Source organism: Platichthys flesus, chromosome 13 (assembly GCF_949316205.1).
Source record: "Platichthys flesus chromosome 13, fPlaFle2.1, whole genome shotgun sequence".
In the NCBI taxonomy this organism is placed as follows: domain Eukaryota; kingdom Metazoa; phylum Chordata; class Actinopteri; order Pleuronectiformes; family Pleuronectidae; genus Platichthys; species Platichthys flesus.
The window spans coordinates 136,562-150,016 of NC_084957.1; the positions used below are offsets into that span (position 1 = coordinate 136,562).

A 13,455-nucleotide genomic window follows, 5' to 3' on the forward strand; every position below is an offset into this window, starting at 1 on the left:
AGATTAGAAGAGAATGTTTTATCACATCAAATAAAATCTGCAGGTAACCGAAAAAGCCATGTGTCATAAATCAGTTGACCTTTGACCTCTGCAGACCTGCCGCCCGGCACAACTGATGACTTTGCCCAGCTGCTCACCTGTCCGTACTGCGACCGCGGTTACAAACGCCTGACGTCTCTGAGGGAACACATCAAATATCGACACGGGAAGAACGAGGAGAGCTTCGCTTGCCCGTTGTGCAGCGACACCTTCAGCCACCGCACGCAGCTGGAGCGTCACATGACCTCGCACAAAGCCCCAAGAGACCAGGTACACCTGCGTGAGGCCGCCATCTTCTGTTTAGTTTCATCTGCGTTTAAATATCCAGGTCACATGATTGTGAACACAATCACATCTTAAGGTTGAAAGAGTGAATCAAGTTTTAATCAAGAGTGAATCCAGATTAAAGACCACAGGCGTTCAGAGCCCTGTCTGTGTCTCGTCCCTGTCGGTGTCTGTCTGTGTCTCTTCTCTGTCGGTGTCTCTTCTCTGTCTGTGTCTCTTCTCTGTCTGTGTCTGTCTGTGTCTCTTCTCTGTCTGTGTCTGTCTGTGTCTCTTCTCTGTCTGTGTCTCTTCTCTGTCGGTGTCTCTTCTCTGTCTGTGTCTCTTCTCTGTCTGTGTCTGTCTGTGTCTCTTCTCTGTCTGTGTCTGTCTGTATCTCTTCTCTGTCAGTGTCTCTTCTCTGTCGGTGTCTCCTCTCTGTGTCTCTTCTCTGTCTGTGTCTCTTCTCTGTCTGTGTCTGTCTGTGTCTCTTCTCTGTCTGTGTCTGTCTGTGTCTCTTCTCTGTCAGTGTCTCTTCTCTGTCGGTGTCTCTTCTCTGTCAGTGTCTCTTCTCTGTCTGTGTCTCTTCTCTGTCTGTGTCTGTCTGTGTCTCTTCTCTGTCTGTGTCTCTTCTCTGTCAGTGTCTCTTCTCTGTCGGTGTCTCTTCTCTGTCTGTGTCTCTTCTCTGTCTGTGTCTGTCTGTGTCTCTTCTCTGTCTGTGTCTGTCTGTATCTCTTCTCTGTCAGTGTCTCTTCTCTGTCGGTGTCTCCTCTCTGTGTCTCTTCTCTGTCTGTGTCTCTTCTCTGTCTGTGTCTGTCTGTGTCTCTTCTCTGTCTGTGTCTGTCTGTGTCTCTTCTCTGTCAGTGTCTCTTCTCTGTCGGTGTCTCTTCTCTGTCGGTGTCTCTTCTCTGTCTGTGTCTCTTCTCTGTCTGTGTCTGTCTGTGTCTCTTCTCTGTCAGTGTCTCTTCTCTGTCGGTGTCTCCTCTCTGTGTCTCTTCTCTGTCTGTGTCTGTCTGTTTCTCTTCTCTGTCTGTGTCTCTTCTCTGTCGGTGTCTCTTCTCTGTCTGTGTCTCTTCTCTGTCTGTGTCTGTCTGTGTCTCTTCTCTGTCTGTGTCTGTCTGTGTCTCTTCTCTGTCTGTGTCTCTTCTCTGTCTGTGTCTGTCTGTGTCTCTTCTCTGTCTCTTCTCTGTCTGTGTCTCTTCTCTGTCTGTGTCTGTCTGTGTCTCTTCTCTGTCTGTGTCTGTCTGTGTCTCTTCTCTGTCTGTGTCTCTTCTCTGTCTGTGTCTGTCTGTGTCTCTTCTCTGTCTCTTCTCTGTCTGTTTCTCTTCTCTGTCAGTGTCTCTTCTTTGTCTGTGTCTCTTCTCTGTCTGTGTCTCTTCTCTGTCTGTGTCTGTCTGTGTCTCTTCTCTGTCAGTGTCTCTTCTCTGTCGGTGTCTCCTCTCTGTGTCTCTTCTCTGTCTGTGTCTCTTCTCTGTCTGTGTCTGTCTGTGTCTGTCTGTGTCTCTTCTCTGTCAGTGTCTCTTCTCTGTCGGTGTCTCCTCTCTGTGTCTCTTCTCTGTCTGTGTCTCTTCTCTGTCTGTGTCTGTCTGTGTCTCTTCTCTGTCTATGTCTGTCTGTGTCTCTTCTCTGTCAGTGTCTCTTCTCTGTCGGTGTCTCCTCTCTGTGTCTCTTCTCTGTCTGTGTCTGTCTGTGTCTCTTCTCTGTCTGTGTCTCTTCTCTGTCTGTGTCTGTCTGTGTCTCTTCTCTGTCTGTGTCTGTCTGTGTCTCTTCTCTGTCGGTGTCTGTCTGTTTCTCTTCTCTGTCAGTGTCTCTTCTCTGTCTGTGTCTCTTCTCTGTCTGTGTCTCTTCTCTGTCTGTGTCTGTCTGTGTCTCTTCTCTGTCAGTGTCTCTTCTCTGTCGGTGTCTCCTCTCTGTGTCTCTTCTCTGTCTGTGTCTCTTCTCTGTCTGTGTCTGTCTGTGTCTGTCTGTGTCTCTTCTCTGTCAGTGTCTCTTCTCTGTCGGTGTCTCCTCTCTGTGTCTCTTCTCTGTCTGTGTCTCTTCTCTGTCTGTGTCTGTCTGTGTCTCTTCTCTGTCTATGTCTGTCTGTGTCTCTTCTCTGCTAGTGTCTCTTCTCTGTCGGTGTCTCTTCTCTGTGTCTCTTCTCTGTGTCTCTTCTCTGTCGGTGTCTCCTCTCTGTGTCTCTTCTCTGTCAGTGTCTCTTCTCTGTCGGTGTCTCCTCTCTGTGTCTCTTCTCTGTCTGTGTCTGTCTGTGTCTCTTCTCTGTCTGTGTCTGTCTGTGTCTCTTCTCTGTCAGTGTCTCTTCTCTGTCGGTGTCTCTTCTCTGTCTGTGTCTCTTCTCTGTCTGTGTCTGTCTGTGTCTCTTCTCTGTCTGTGTCTGTCTGTGTCTCTTCTCTGTCGGTGTCTGTCTGTTTCTCTTCTCTGTCAGTGTCTCTTCTCTGTCTGTGTCTCTTCTATGTCTGTGTCTCTTCTCTGTCGGTGTCTGTCTGTTTCTCTTCTCTGTCAGTGTCTCTTCTCTGTCTGTCTCTTCTCTGTCTGTGTCTCTTCTCTGTCTGTGTCTGTCTGTGTCTCTTCTCTGTCTGTGTCTGTCTGTTTCTCTTCTCTGTCAGTGTCTCTTCTCTGTCTGTGTCTCTTCTCTGTCTGTGTCTCTTCTCTGTCTGTGTCTCTTCTCTGTCGGTGTCTCTTCTCTGTCTGTGTCTCTACTCTGTCGGTGTCTCTACTCTGTCTGTGTCTGTCTGTGTCTCTTCTCTGTCTGTGTCTCTTCTCTGTCTGTGTCTGTCTGTGTCTCTTCTCTGTCAGTGTCTCTTCTCTGTCGGTGTCTCTCCTCTGTCTGTGTCTCTTCTCTGTCAGTGTCTCTTCTCTGTCGGTGTCTCTTCTCTGTGTCTCTTCTCTGTGTCTCTTCTCTGTCGGTGTCTCCTCTCTGTGTCTCTTCTCTGTCAGTGTCTCTTCTCTGTCGGTGTCTCCTCTCTGTGTCTCTTCTCTGTCTGTGTCTGTCTGTGTCTCTTCTCTGTCTGTGTCTGTCTGTGTCTCTTCTCTGTCAGTGTCTCTTCTCTGTCGGTGTCTCTTCTCTGTCTGTGTCTCTTCTCTGTCTGTGTCTGTCTGTGTCTCTTCTCTGTCTGTGTCTGTCTGTGTCTCTTCTCTGTCGGTGTCTGTCTGTTTCTCTTCTCTGTCAGTGTCTCTTCTCTGTCTGTGTCTCTTCTATGTCTGTGTCTCTTCTCTGTCGGTGTCTGTCTGTTTCTCTTCTCTGTCAGTGTCTCTTCTCTGTCTGTCTCTTCTCTGTCTGTGTCTCTTCTCTGTCTGTGTCTGTCTGTGTCTCTTCTCTGTCTGTGTCTGTCTGTTTCTCTTCTCTGTCAGTGTCTCTTCTCTGTCTGTGTCTCTTCTCTGTCTGTGTCTCTTCTCTGTCTGTGTCTCTTCTCTGTCGGTGTCTCTTCTCTGTCTGTGTCTCTACTCTGTCGGTGTCTCTACTCTGTCTGTGTCTGTCTGTGTCTCTTCTCTGTCTGTGTCTCTTCTCTGTCTGTTTCTGTCTGTGTCTCTTCTCTGTCAGTGTCTCTTCTCTGTCGGTGTCTCTCCTCTGCCTGTGTCTCTTCTCTGTCAGTGTCTCTTCTCTGTCGGTGTCTCCTCTCTGTGTCTCTTCTCTGTCAGTGTCTCTTCTCTGTCGGTGTCTCTTCTCTGTCTGTGTCTCTTCTCTGTCAGTGTCTCTTCTCTGTCGGTGTCTCCTCTCTGTGTCTCTTCTCTGTCTGTGTCTCTTCTCTGTCTGTGTCTGTCTGTGTCTGTCTGTTTCTCTTCTCTGTCAGTGTCTCTTCTCTGTCGGTGTCTCCTCTCTGTGTCTCTTCTCTGTCTGTGTCTCTTCTCTGTCTGTGTCTGTCTGTGTCTCTTCTCTGTCTATGTCTGTCTGTGTCTCTTCTCTGTCAGTGTCTCTTCTCTGTCGGTGTCTCTTCTCTGTGTCTCTTCTCTGTGTCTCTTCTCTGTCGGTGTCTCCTCTCTGTGTCTCTTCTCTGTCAGTGTCTCTTCTCTGTCGGTGTCTCCTCTCTGTGTCTCTTCTCTGTCTGTGTCTCTTCTCTGTCTGTGTCTCTTCTCTGTCTGTGTCTGTCTGTGTCTCTTCTCTGTCAGTGTCTCTTCTCTGTCTGTGTCTCTTCTATGTCTGTGTCTCTTCTCTGTCGGTGTCTGTCTGTTTCTCTTCTCTGTCAGTGTCTCTTCTCTGTCTGTCTCTTCTCTGTCTGTGTCTCTTCTCTGTCTGTGTCTGTCTGTGTCTCTTCTCTGTCTGTGTCTGTCTGTTTCTCTTCTCTGTCAGTGTCTCTTCTCTGTCTGTGTCTCTTCTCTGTCTGTGTCTCTTCTCTGTCTGTGTCTCTTCTCTGTCGGTGTCTCTTCTCTGTCTGTGTCTCTACTCTGTCGGTGTCTCTACTCTGTCTGTGTCTGTCTGTGTCTCTTCTCTGTCTGTGTCTGTCTGTGTCTCTTCTCTGTCTGTGTCTGTCTGTGTCTCTTCTCTGTCTGTGTCTGTCTGTGTCTCTTCTCTGTCAGTGTCTCTTCTCTGTCTGTGTCTCTTCTCTGTCTGTGTCTCTTCTCTGTCTGTGTCTCTTCTCTGTCGGTGTCTCTTCTCTGTCAGTGTCTCTTCTCTGTCTGTGTCTCTTCTCTGTCAGTGTCTCTACTCTGTCTGTGTCTGTCTGTGTCTCTTCTCTGTCTGTGTCTGTCTGTGTCTCTTCTCTGTCTGTGTCTGTCTGTGTCTCTTCTCTGTCTGTGTCTGTCTGTTTCTCTTCTCTGTCTGTGTCTCTTCTCTGTCGGTGTCTCTTCTCTGTCTATGTCTGTCTGTGTCTCTTCTCTGTCAGTGTCTCTTCTCTGTCGGTGTCTCCTCTCTGTGTCTCTTCTCTGTCTGTGTCTCTTCTCTGTCTGTGTCTGTCTGTGTCTCTTCTCTGTTGGTGTCTGTCTGTTTCTCTTGTCTGTCAGTGTCTCTTCTCTCTCTGTGTCTCTTCTCTGTCGGTGTTTGTCTGTTTCTCTTCTCTGTCAGTGTCTCTTCTCTGTCTGTCTCTTCTCTGTCTGTGTCTCTTCTCTGTCTGTGTCTGTCTGTGTCTCTTCTCTGTCTGTGTCTGTCTGTGTCTCTTCTCTGTCGGTGTCTCTTCTCTGTCAGTGTCTCTTCTCTGTCTGTGTCTCTTCTCTGTCGGTGTCTCTACTCTGTCTGTGTCTGTCTGTGTCTCTTATCTGTCTGTGTCTGTCTGTGTCTCTTATCTGTCTGTGTCTGTCTGTGTCTCTTCTCTGTCTGTGTCTGTCTGTGTCTCTTCTCTGTCTGTGTCTGTCTGTTTCTCTTCTCTGTCTGTGTCTGTCTGTGTCTCTTCTCTGTCTGTGTCTCTTCTCTGTCTGTGTCTGTCTGTGTCTCTTCTATGTCTGTGTCTCTTCTCTGTCGGTGTCTGTCTGTTTCTCTTCTCTGTCAGTGTCTCTTCTCTGTCTGTCTCTTCTCTGTCTGTGTCTCTTCTCTGTCTGTGTCTGTCTTTGTCTCTTCTCTGTCTGTGTCTGTCTGTTTCTCTTCTCTGTCAGTGTCTCTTCTCTGTCTGTGTCTCTTCTCTGTCTGTGTCTCTTCTCTGTCTGTGTCTCTTCTCTGTCGGTGTCTCTACTCTGTCTGTGTCTGCCTGTGTCTCTTCTCTGTCTGTGTCTGTCTGTGTCTCTTCTCTGTCTGTGTCTGTCTGTGTCTCTTCTCTGTCTGTGTCTGTCTGTGTCTCTTCTCTGTCTGTGTCTGTCTGTGTCTCTTCTCTGTCTGTGTCTCTTCTCTGTCTGTGTCTGTCTGTGTCTCTTCTCTGTCTGTGTCTGTCTGTGTCTCTTCTCTGTCGGTGTCTCTTCTCTGTCAGTGTCTCTTCTCTGTCTGTGTCTCTTCTCTGTCGGTGTCTCTACTCTGTCTGTGTCTGTCTGTGTCTCTTATCTGTCTGTGTCTGTCTGTGTCTCTTCTCTGTCTGTGTCTGTCTGTGTCTCTTCTCTGTCTGTGTCTCTTCTCTGTCGGTGTATCTTCTCTGTCTGTGTCTGTCTGTGTCTGTCTGTGTCTCTTCTCTGTCTGTGTCTCTTCTCTGTCTGTGTCTGTCTGTTTCTCTTCTCTGTCAGTGTCTCTTCTCTGTCGGTGTCTCCTCTCTGTGTCTCTTCTCTGTCGGTGTCTGTCTGTGTCTCTTCTCTGTCTGTGTCTGTCTGTTTCTCTTCTCTGTCAGTGTCTCTTCTCTGTCAGTGTCTCTTCTCTGTCTGTGTCTCTTCTCTGTCTGTGTCTCTTCTCTGTCTGTGTCTCTTCTCTGTCTGTGTCTGTCTGTGTCTCTTCTCTGTCGGTGTCTCTTCTCTGTCGGTGTCATATAATGAAAGTTTAAATTGGGGACGTCAGGTCTATTTAAGGATCTGTTGGTCAGCCTGTTGACTCCTCCCACTCTCTGGTCTCTCTGCAGCCGCCCAGTGAAGAAGCTGGAAACCGAAAGTTTAAATGCAGTGAATGTGGAAAAGCCTTCAAGTACAAGCATCACCTGAAGGAGCACCTTCGTATTCACAGCGGTGAGTCATCACATCTGTTCAAAATGTTCCTCTTCACTGTCTCAGGATGTGTCCATCAACTCATCTCTGAACGTCAACAATAAAGACGCCAACATTCTGTACTGACATGAATATAACCAAAAATATACTGCATATTCATATTTATATCAAAAATGTTCGATACATATGTGTTTATACATACATACATACATACATAAAAACAAAAATACATAGGGTTACATGAATGTATGTATGTATGTATGTATGTACATGAACACACACTCTTTGTGGTGGAGGGGAACATGAATGTCACAATAAAGCACGATGTGGTTTGTGTTGTGTTTCAGGCGAGAAGCCGTATGAGTGCTCCAACTGTAAGAAGAGGTTCTCCCACTCCGGCTCCTACAGTTCTCACATCAGCAGCAAGAAATGCATCGGCCTGATCACCGTCAATGGACGATTACGCAACGGAAACAACAGCAAGCCTGGCTCCTCCCCCAACTCCACAACCTCATCGCCAGAGAGCCCCGCCCTAGCCCAGCTCCGCCACACACTGGAAAATGGCAGACCAGTTGGTGGTCCAGATCAGCAGGGTCAGCCCGACATCAAATCCGAGCCGATGGACTTCAACGAGTACCGGCTGCTCATGGCCTCGCAGCACGGGTACGGGGGATCTGGGGTTCATCTCAACAGCTGTGGAGGAAGTCCTCTCGAGATATGCAGCTCCTCTCAAAGCCCCCTTCAACACCTGGGAGGCATGGGACTTGAGCTCCCCCTTCTGGGCTACACGGGGTCTCTGGGTAACAACCTCAGTGAAGTTCAAAGGGTGCTTCAGATCATGGACAGCACGGTGTGCAGGCAGAAGATGGATGGCAACCCAGAGGAGATCTCTAAGCTCAGGGCCTACATGAAAGAGCTGGGTGACCAGATGGAGGAGCAGAAGCAGGTCCAGGCCGGCTTCCAGGTATTGGGCCACAGCAGCCCAACAAAGAGCATCATTGACTTCACGCTGGAGAAGGTCAACGAGGCAAAAAGTCTGATTGATGATTCAAAGAGGCAAGTGAACGTTAAGAAGGAGAAACCAAACCAATCAGTGTATCTCAGTGGAGAGGAGAAATTCCCCCATGGCCAGAACCAGTTCCTGCCTTTCTCCTGCCAGTACTGCAAAGAGACGTTTCCTGGTCCCATCCCGCTGCATCAACACGAGCGCTACCTGTGCAAAATGAATGAGGAGATCAGAGCCGTCCTGCAGCCGACCGAGAGCAGTTCTGTGGCTCGCAGGGGAGCGAGGACCTCTGTGCTGCCATCTAATGAGCGGGCGACCAGCCCCATCAACCCCTTCAAAGACCACGTCTCTGTGCTCAAGGCCTACTTTGCTATGAACACTGAGCCCAACTCAGAGGAACTGCTCAAAATTTCGATTGCTGTTGGTCTTCCTCAAGAGTTTGTAATGGAGTGGTTTGGCCAGTGGAAGAGTCAAAACCACCACCAAGGCAGTCTGAGGAAGAAGTCGCCCCCTCATGATTGCAGTGGATCAGACAAGAAGCACAGCTTGAGCAAGTCACCAAGGTCCTTTCCTGTCTCAGATTTACATGGAGGCAACCACAGACTCACAAAAGGGAACAAGTTTACAGCCAACAGGCAGACAGCAGGGGACAAACCATTAGACCCCTTGGACCACTTGAGGAGCAACACTTCATCACCTCTCAACCTTTCCTCTACTTCCTCCAAAAACTCTCAGAGTAGCTCGTACACTCCAAACAGCCTAGCTTCAGAGGATGCCCATGGGGATATACCACTAGACCTGTCGCTGCCCAAACACATGGCCCAGAGGCTTGCCACTCTCGGAGAGAAGCGACCCAGACAGAACGGTTTCATGATTGCGCACAGCGGACATGCCAAAGAACGAGAGCAAGGGTCCAGTTCTTTAGACCAGGTCAACATCAAGAAAGAAGTACTGGGCTCTGAAAGTGGGGGGACCTCTGTCCACCAGCTGGAGAAAAGCACCAGTCCAATCTTTGGGATTAATCCCTTCGCAGGCGCTTCTGTCTACACCTCCCTGCCACCACATGGAGCTTTTCCTCCACCCACCTATATGTCTTCTGCCCAGGCCACCATCCCAGGCCTCAGACCCTACCCCGCCTTTGACCCCATGAGCTTCCTGCCCCACATGGCCTATACGTATGCAACTGGAGCAGCCACGTTTGCTGAAATGCAGCACAGGACAAAGTATCAACGGAAACCATGTTTCCAGGTAAATATAGTCCTCAAACCTAAAGACAGAATAAGTCATTTACAGGTCAACCAGCAGATTGTATGGAGGCTCATAGGTCTGTAGGTTTTAATATTATTCTAAGCACCTGCTGAAGAAGTCAGTATGTGTTTGAGGAGTTTTTGTTCTGTTGGCGATTGTTGGTTTGTGGTTGGACACAACTAGTTTTAGTGGTTCTGGCAAAGTAGTCTGCCACCGCGGGTTCTACTAACAGAAGCCGGAGACAAATGCTCTCTGTTTTTTATTGATAATACAAATAGTCTCATCTCATCACTTCTCTCTCTGGCAGCAGGGAGTGATGAGTTGGAGATTACATTACATGTCATTTAGCTGACGCTTTTATCCAAAGCGACTTACATTTTTTTTTAGAACACTCATCATTTTATGAGGGGCCATCTAGGGGTTCAGTATCAGTAGCCAAGGACACTTAGGCATGCAGATGGGATAGAGTGGGATTCGAACCGGCTCCTTCTTGTTGCAGAGCACCCGCTCTATCCCCTAGGCCACGCTCTCCTCTCGGTGGTAGGGCTTCTGGGTTCAGGTTCATGTAGAGTTTCAGAAGTCACCAGTCAGACTGCTTTTCCTCTTTATTTATATCTATTATATACGCATTGTATACTGTACATATTCATATGTACTATGTATTATTTACACATTATAAACTGTGTATAATCATATATACTATGATTATATACACATTATATACTGTTTATATCCTTATGTACTATATATGATATACACATTATATACTGTTTATATTGCTATGTATGATATGTATGACTGTTTATACATATCATATCAGTGTATCAAATCCAGACAACCTGTGTTGAGATGGTTTAAAGTGAATGAAGGTAGTTTGCATGGTGATGTGGATCATATGTTTTGAATGTGTAAACAATCCCATATGTTCCTGGATGAGGGGGGTGGGGGGGCAGGAGATGCCCGGTGTGGATGATCAGATGAAACCATGGTGGTTCATGTTTCAGGAGGAGCTGCTGGACGGGACGGTGGGATATCTGTCGGGTCTGGACGACCTGACAGACAGCGATTCACTGCTGTGCAGGAAGAAGATGAAGAAGACTGAAAGTGGTATGTACGCGTGTGACTTGTGCGACAAAACATTCCAGAAGACCAGTTCCCTCCTAAGACACAAATATGAGCACACAGGTAGATATCACCATATATAACACTTCTTTTTACCCCACTCTCCCTTTTCTTTCTGTTCTTTTAGTCGTGTAGTCGCTCCACTCGTCTTTTCTTTTCTTTTTCTTTGTGTTCTGTTTTGTTCTGTAAACCATGTCAACATGATCCTTTCTTTCCAGCGGGGGAGTAACGGATAGTTAGACATTCACAGGAAACACACAAGAAGCATGTTCCAGAGGCATCGCATACATGCACGCAGTGTGTGTGTATGTGTGTGTGTGAGTGAGTGTATGTTAGTGTGAGTGTGTGTGTGTGTGTGTGTGTGTGTGTGTGTGTGTGTGTGTGTGTGTTGTGTGTGTTGTGTGTGTGTGTGTGTGTTTGTGTGAGTGTGTGTTGTGTGTGTGTGTGTGTGTGTCTGTGTCTGTGTGTGAGTGTGTGTGTGTGTGTTTTTATGTGTATGTGAGTGTGTGTGTTTGCGGCGTCCTGACTCTGGTCTTGTCTTTTGTGTCTCTGCAGGAAAACGCCCTCACCAGTGTCAGATCTGTAAAAAAGCCTTCAAACACAAGCACCATCTCATCGAACACTCACGCCTGCACTCCGGAGAGAAGCCCTACCAGTGTGACAAGTGCGGCAAACGCTTCTCACACTCGGGTTCGTACTCACAGCACATGAACCATCGCTACTCATACTGCAAGAGGGAGGCAGAGGAGCGTGAGGCGGCAGAGAGGGAGGCGCGGGAAAAGGCCGGAGGAGGAGGCATGGTGGTGGGAGGTGTAGAGACCACAGAGCTGCTGATGAGGAGGGCCTACCTGCAGGGACTGGGGACACTTGGATATTCAGACCTTGAAGAACAGCAGGAGGACGGCGGCTGCGATCTGATCCTGAGGAATGGCAGCGAGGGACGAGGAGGAGGGGAGCTGAGGGAAGTGGACAGGAAGACGTACGAGGAGGTGATAGAACGACAGGAAGCAAGTTTCAGGGAAAGAGAAGAAGAGGAGGATGAAAGCGACAGCAGGAGCCTGATGCACTCGACGAACGACGAGGATCGCAAAGATGCGACGCAGCCGATGGACGAGAGTTCACGAGAAGGGAAGACAGACAAGCAGACGGAGCAGAACGACTGATCTAGGAAAAAATAGCTTGGAACATTTGTGTTGACAGGATTAATTTAAGAGGCTGTGCAGACATTATCAGGTGGTTTTATGAAATGTATTAGGAAATAATATGTTATCTTCATACAAAGGTTTTCAGACTGTGATATATACACAATTTTTATGTTATAATTGTTAAATATGGATCAACTAGAAAACTAAAAATCGTCTCTTTTAATCTGATCAACGTTACCCCTCTGGATCTCGTCTGTTTGTGAGTTGTGAAAAGGCGTTGAAGAGAAAACTAGTAAAAGACAAATCTACAACACAGAGGAGAAAAAACGTTTCATCATCAAAAAATGTTCAATATAAATGAATAGCATCAAACACAATTAATCTCAGGCAGGTAAATAACATGTGAGGAGCTGAATTAAAGAGTGAAACAGTTTACTCCTCATGAAAAAAGACCACGCTCATTATTAGATGTTTATTGGGGGGGGCGGGGCTGCATAATCTCTGTACAGTCTCTGAACATATTGTTTAAAACTCCACATTATGCAAAAAATAGATAAAGAAGTGATGATGTTTGTTTTCAAAGCCTAAAAGCTGCGTGGTGCTAACATGTTCTTCACTTCCTGTGAAAAACTCACATCTGGAAATGAACTGAACTCGACTTCCTGGATCACTACAAGATAAAAGTGGAAAGAGTTGTGGTCCCGTCAGTATTATTGTTGTATTTCTGTCTTTTTATTTACTGTGATGCTTTTTTATCCTCTTTTATTATTTTTCACTACTAACTTTGGGCCTCTAGATGTTTTCTATATGTGAAGGAACATTTAAACCTGAGTGATTGTTGATGTGAGTCTTAAAGATGGAGGAGGCGCAGGAAAATGAAAGTGCTCCATTCGAGAAAAGGAAATAAAAAGGAGAAAAGCCTTATATGCAAACCTGTTCCCTGTTTCTGCAAAGTGCCATCCCTGTAAAGTGTGAACTCCTCCACTGGCTTCAGTATTAATACTGGAGAATGTTCATCCTGGTTCTGGTCCGTCACTACTAGAGAAGTAGATGGAGCTTGGTTAGTTAACATATGTTTGTGCAATTCTCTGTATTTTCCCCTGGTTTTGTTCCACAACAGTATTTCTGTCAGTATTATATTTTAGTTTTGGTGGAATTTTTCAACACAAATTTCTTCGCACATCCATCTGATGGAACAGCTGCGTAGGAGAGGGAAGAGCTCAGAAACTCGCCCACTGTGCACACCAGTGATTGATTCTGCTGCGACGCTACCGGACCTTCATCAGGCAGGTGGAGGAAGCTGGACAGTGGGCTGCAGCTGTTTTGCAGTTTTTTTATTTGAGAATTTACCATTTTATTTATGTGACTCATTTTATATTTCCTCATTTTATTTATTTTATACTGTAATGTACAGTATTTCAGTTCCTCACACATAGATATATTTTAGTAAAATGATTCTGTCATTGACTATTGGAACAAAATTATGATTACAGATCTTTACAGAAAATTGTATTTGTTTCTTATTTTCTTTTTTTTTAAACCACTAAAAATCCTAAATTCGATGAACGTTTGATAAGATTATTGTTGAAACACTGTATTTTTAAAGTTAAATCCACCTCATCCCACTGAAGAGGGGACGGTGATGATGATGGGGAAGGAAGTTCTAAAATGTAAAAGTATTAAATGTCTGAAGTATTATTATTGAAGTTTTAATGTCTCTTGGAAATGAACAAGAATAAATGTAGCCAAGTTAAATTTTAATAAAGTTGTGTTTTTCAAGGACGTGTGTGAGAGTGTGTGTTCATAGTTAAGCTGCTACAATTAGTTCAACAACTGCTACTTCTACCCTTGTGTTACTGACATGTAGGTTGCTAACACTTAATGCTAACACCTGTATTGCTAGGAATGCGATGTCAGGTCAATGTCGATAAGTGTTTGGTAAGTGTCTGGTTAGTTTATGGTTTGTGTCGGGTGGGCTTATGGTTAGCTTATGGTTAGCTTATGGTTAGCTTATGGTTAGTGTATGGTAAGTGTATGGTTAGCTTATGGTTAGCGTATGGTAAGTGTATGGTTAGCTTATGGTTAGCTTATGGTTAGCGTATGGTAAGTGTATGGTTAGCTTATGGTTAGTTTATGGTTTAGCTTATG

The 13,455-nt window shown here is 46.3% G+C and overlaps 1 protein-coding gene across 3 annotated transcripts in view; it reads left to right on the plus strand.

Annotated features, from left to right (window-relative positions):
• The window catches only part of zeb2a (zinc finger E-box binding homeobox 2a), a 28,209-nt gene extending 15,122 nt beyond the window's left edge, over nt 1–13,087 (plus strand). For 2 of the 3 annotated variants that reach the window (XM_062402942.1, XM_062402941.1), the window contains 5 exons: nt 95–309; nt 6,705–6,807; nt 7,134–9,040; nt 10,045–10,225; nt 10,718–13,087. In XM_062402942.1, the coding sequence (XP_062258926.1) occupies nt 95–309; nt 6,705–6,807; nt 7,134–9,040; nt 10,045–10,225; nt 10,718–11,325 (3,014 nt within the window). In that variant the 3' untranslated portion in view covers nt 11,326–13,087. The remainder of the gene's footprint in view (nt 1–94; nt 310–6,704; nt 6,808–7,133; nt 9,041–10,044; nt 10,226–10,717) is intronic. The other variant, XM_062402943.1, reaches the window with a different exon arrangement.
• Nucleotides 13,088–13,455: the final 368 nt, after the last annotated feature.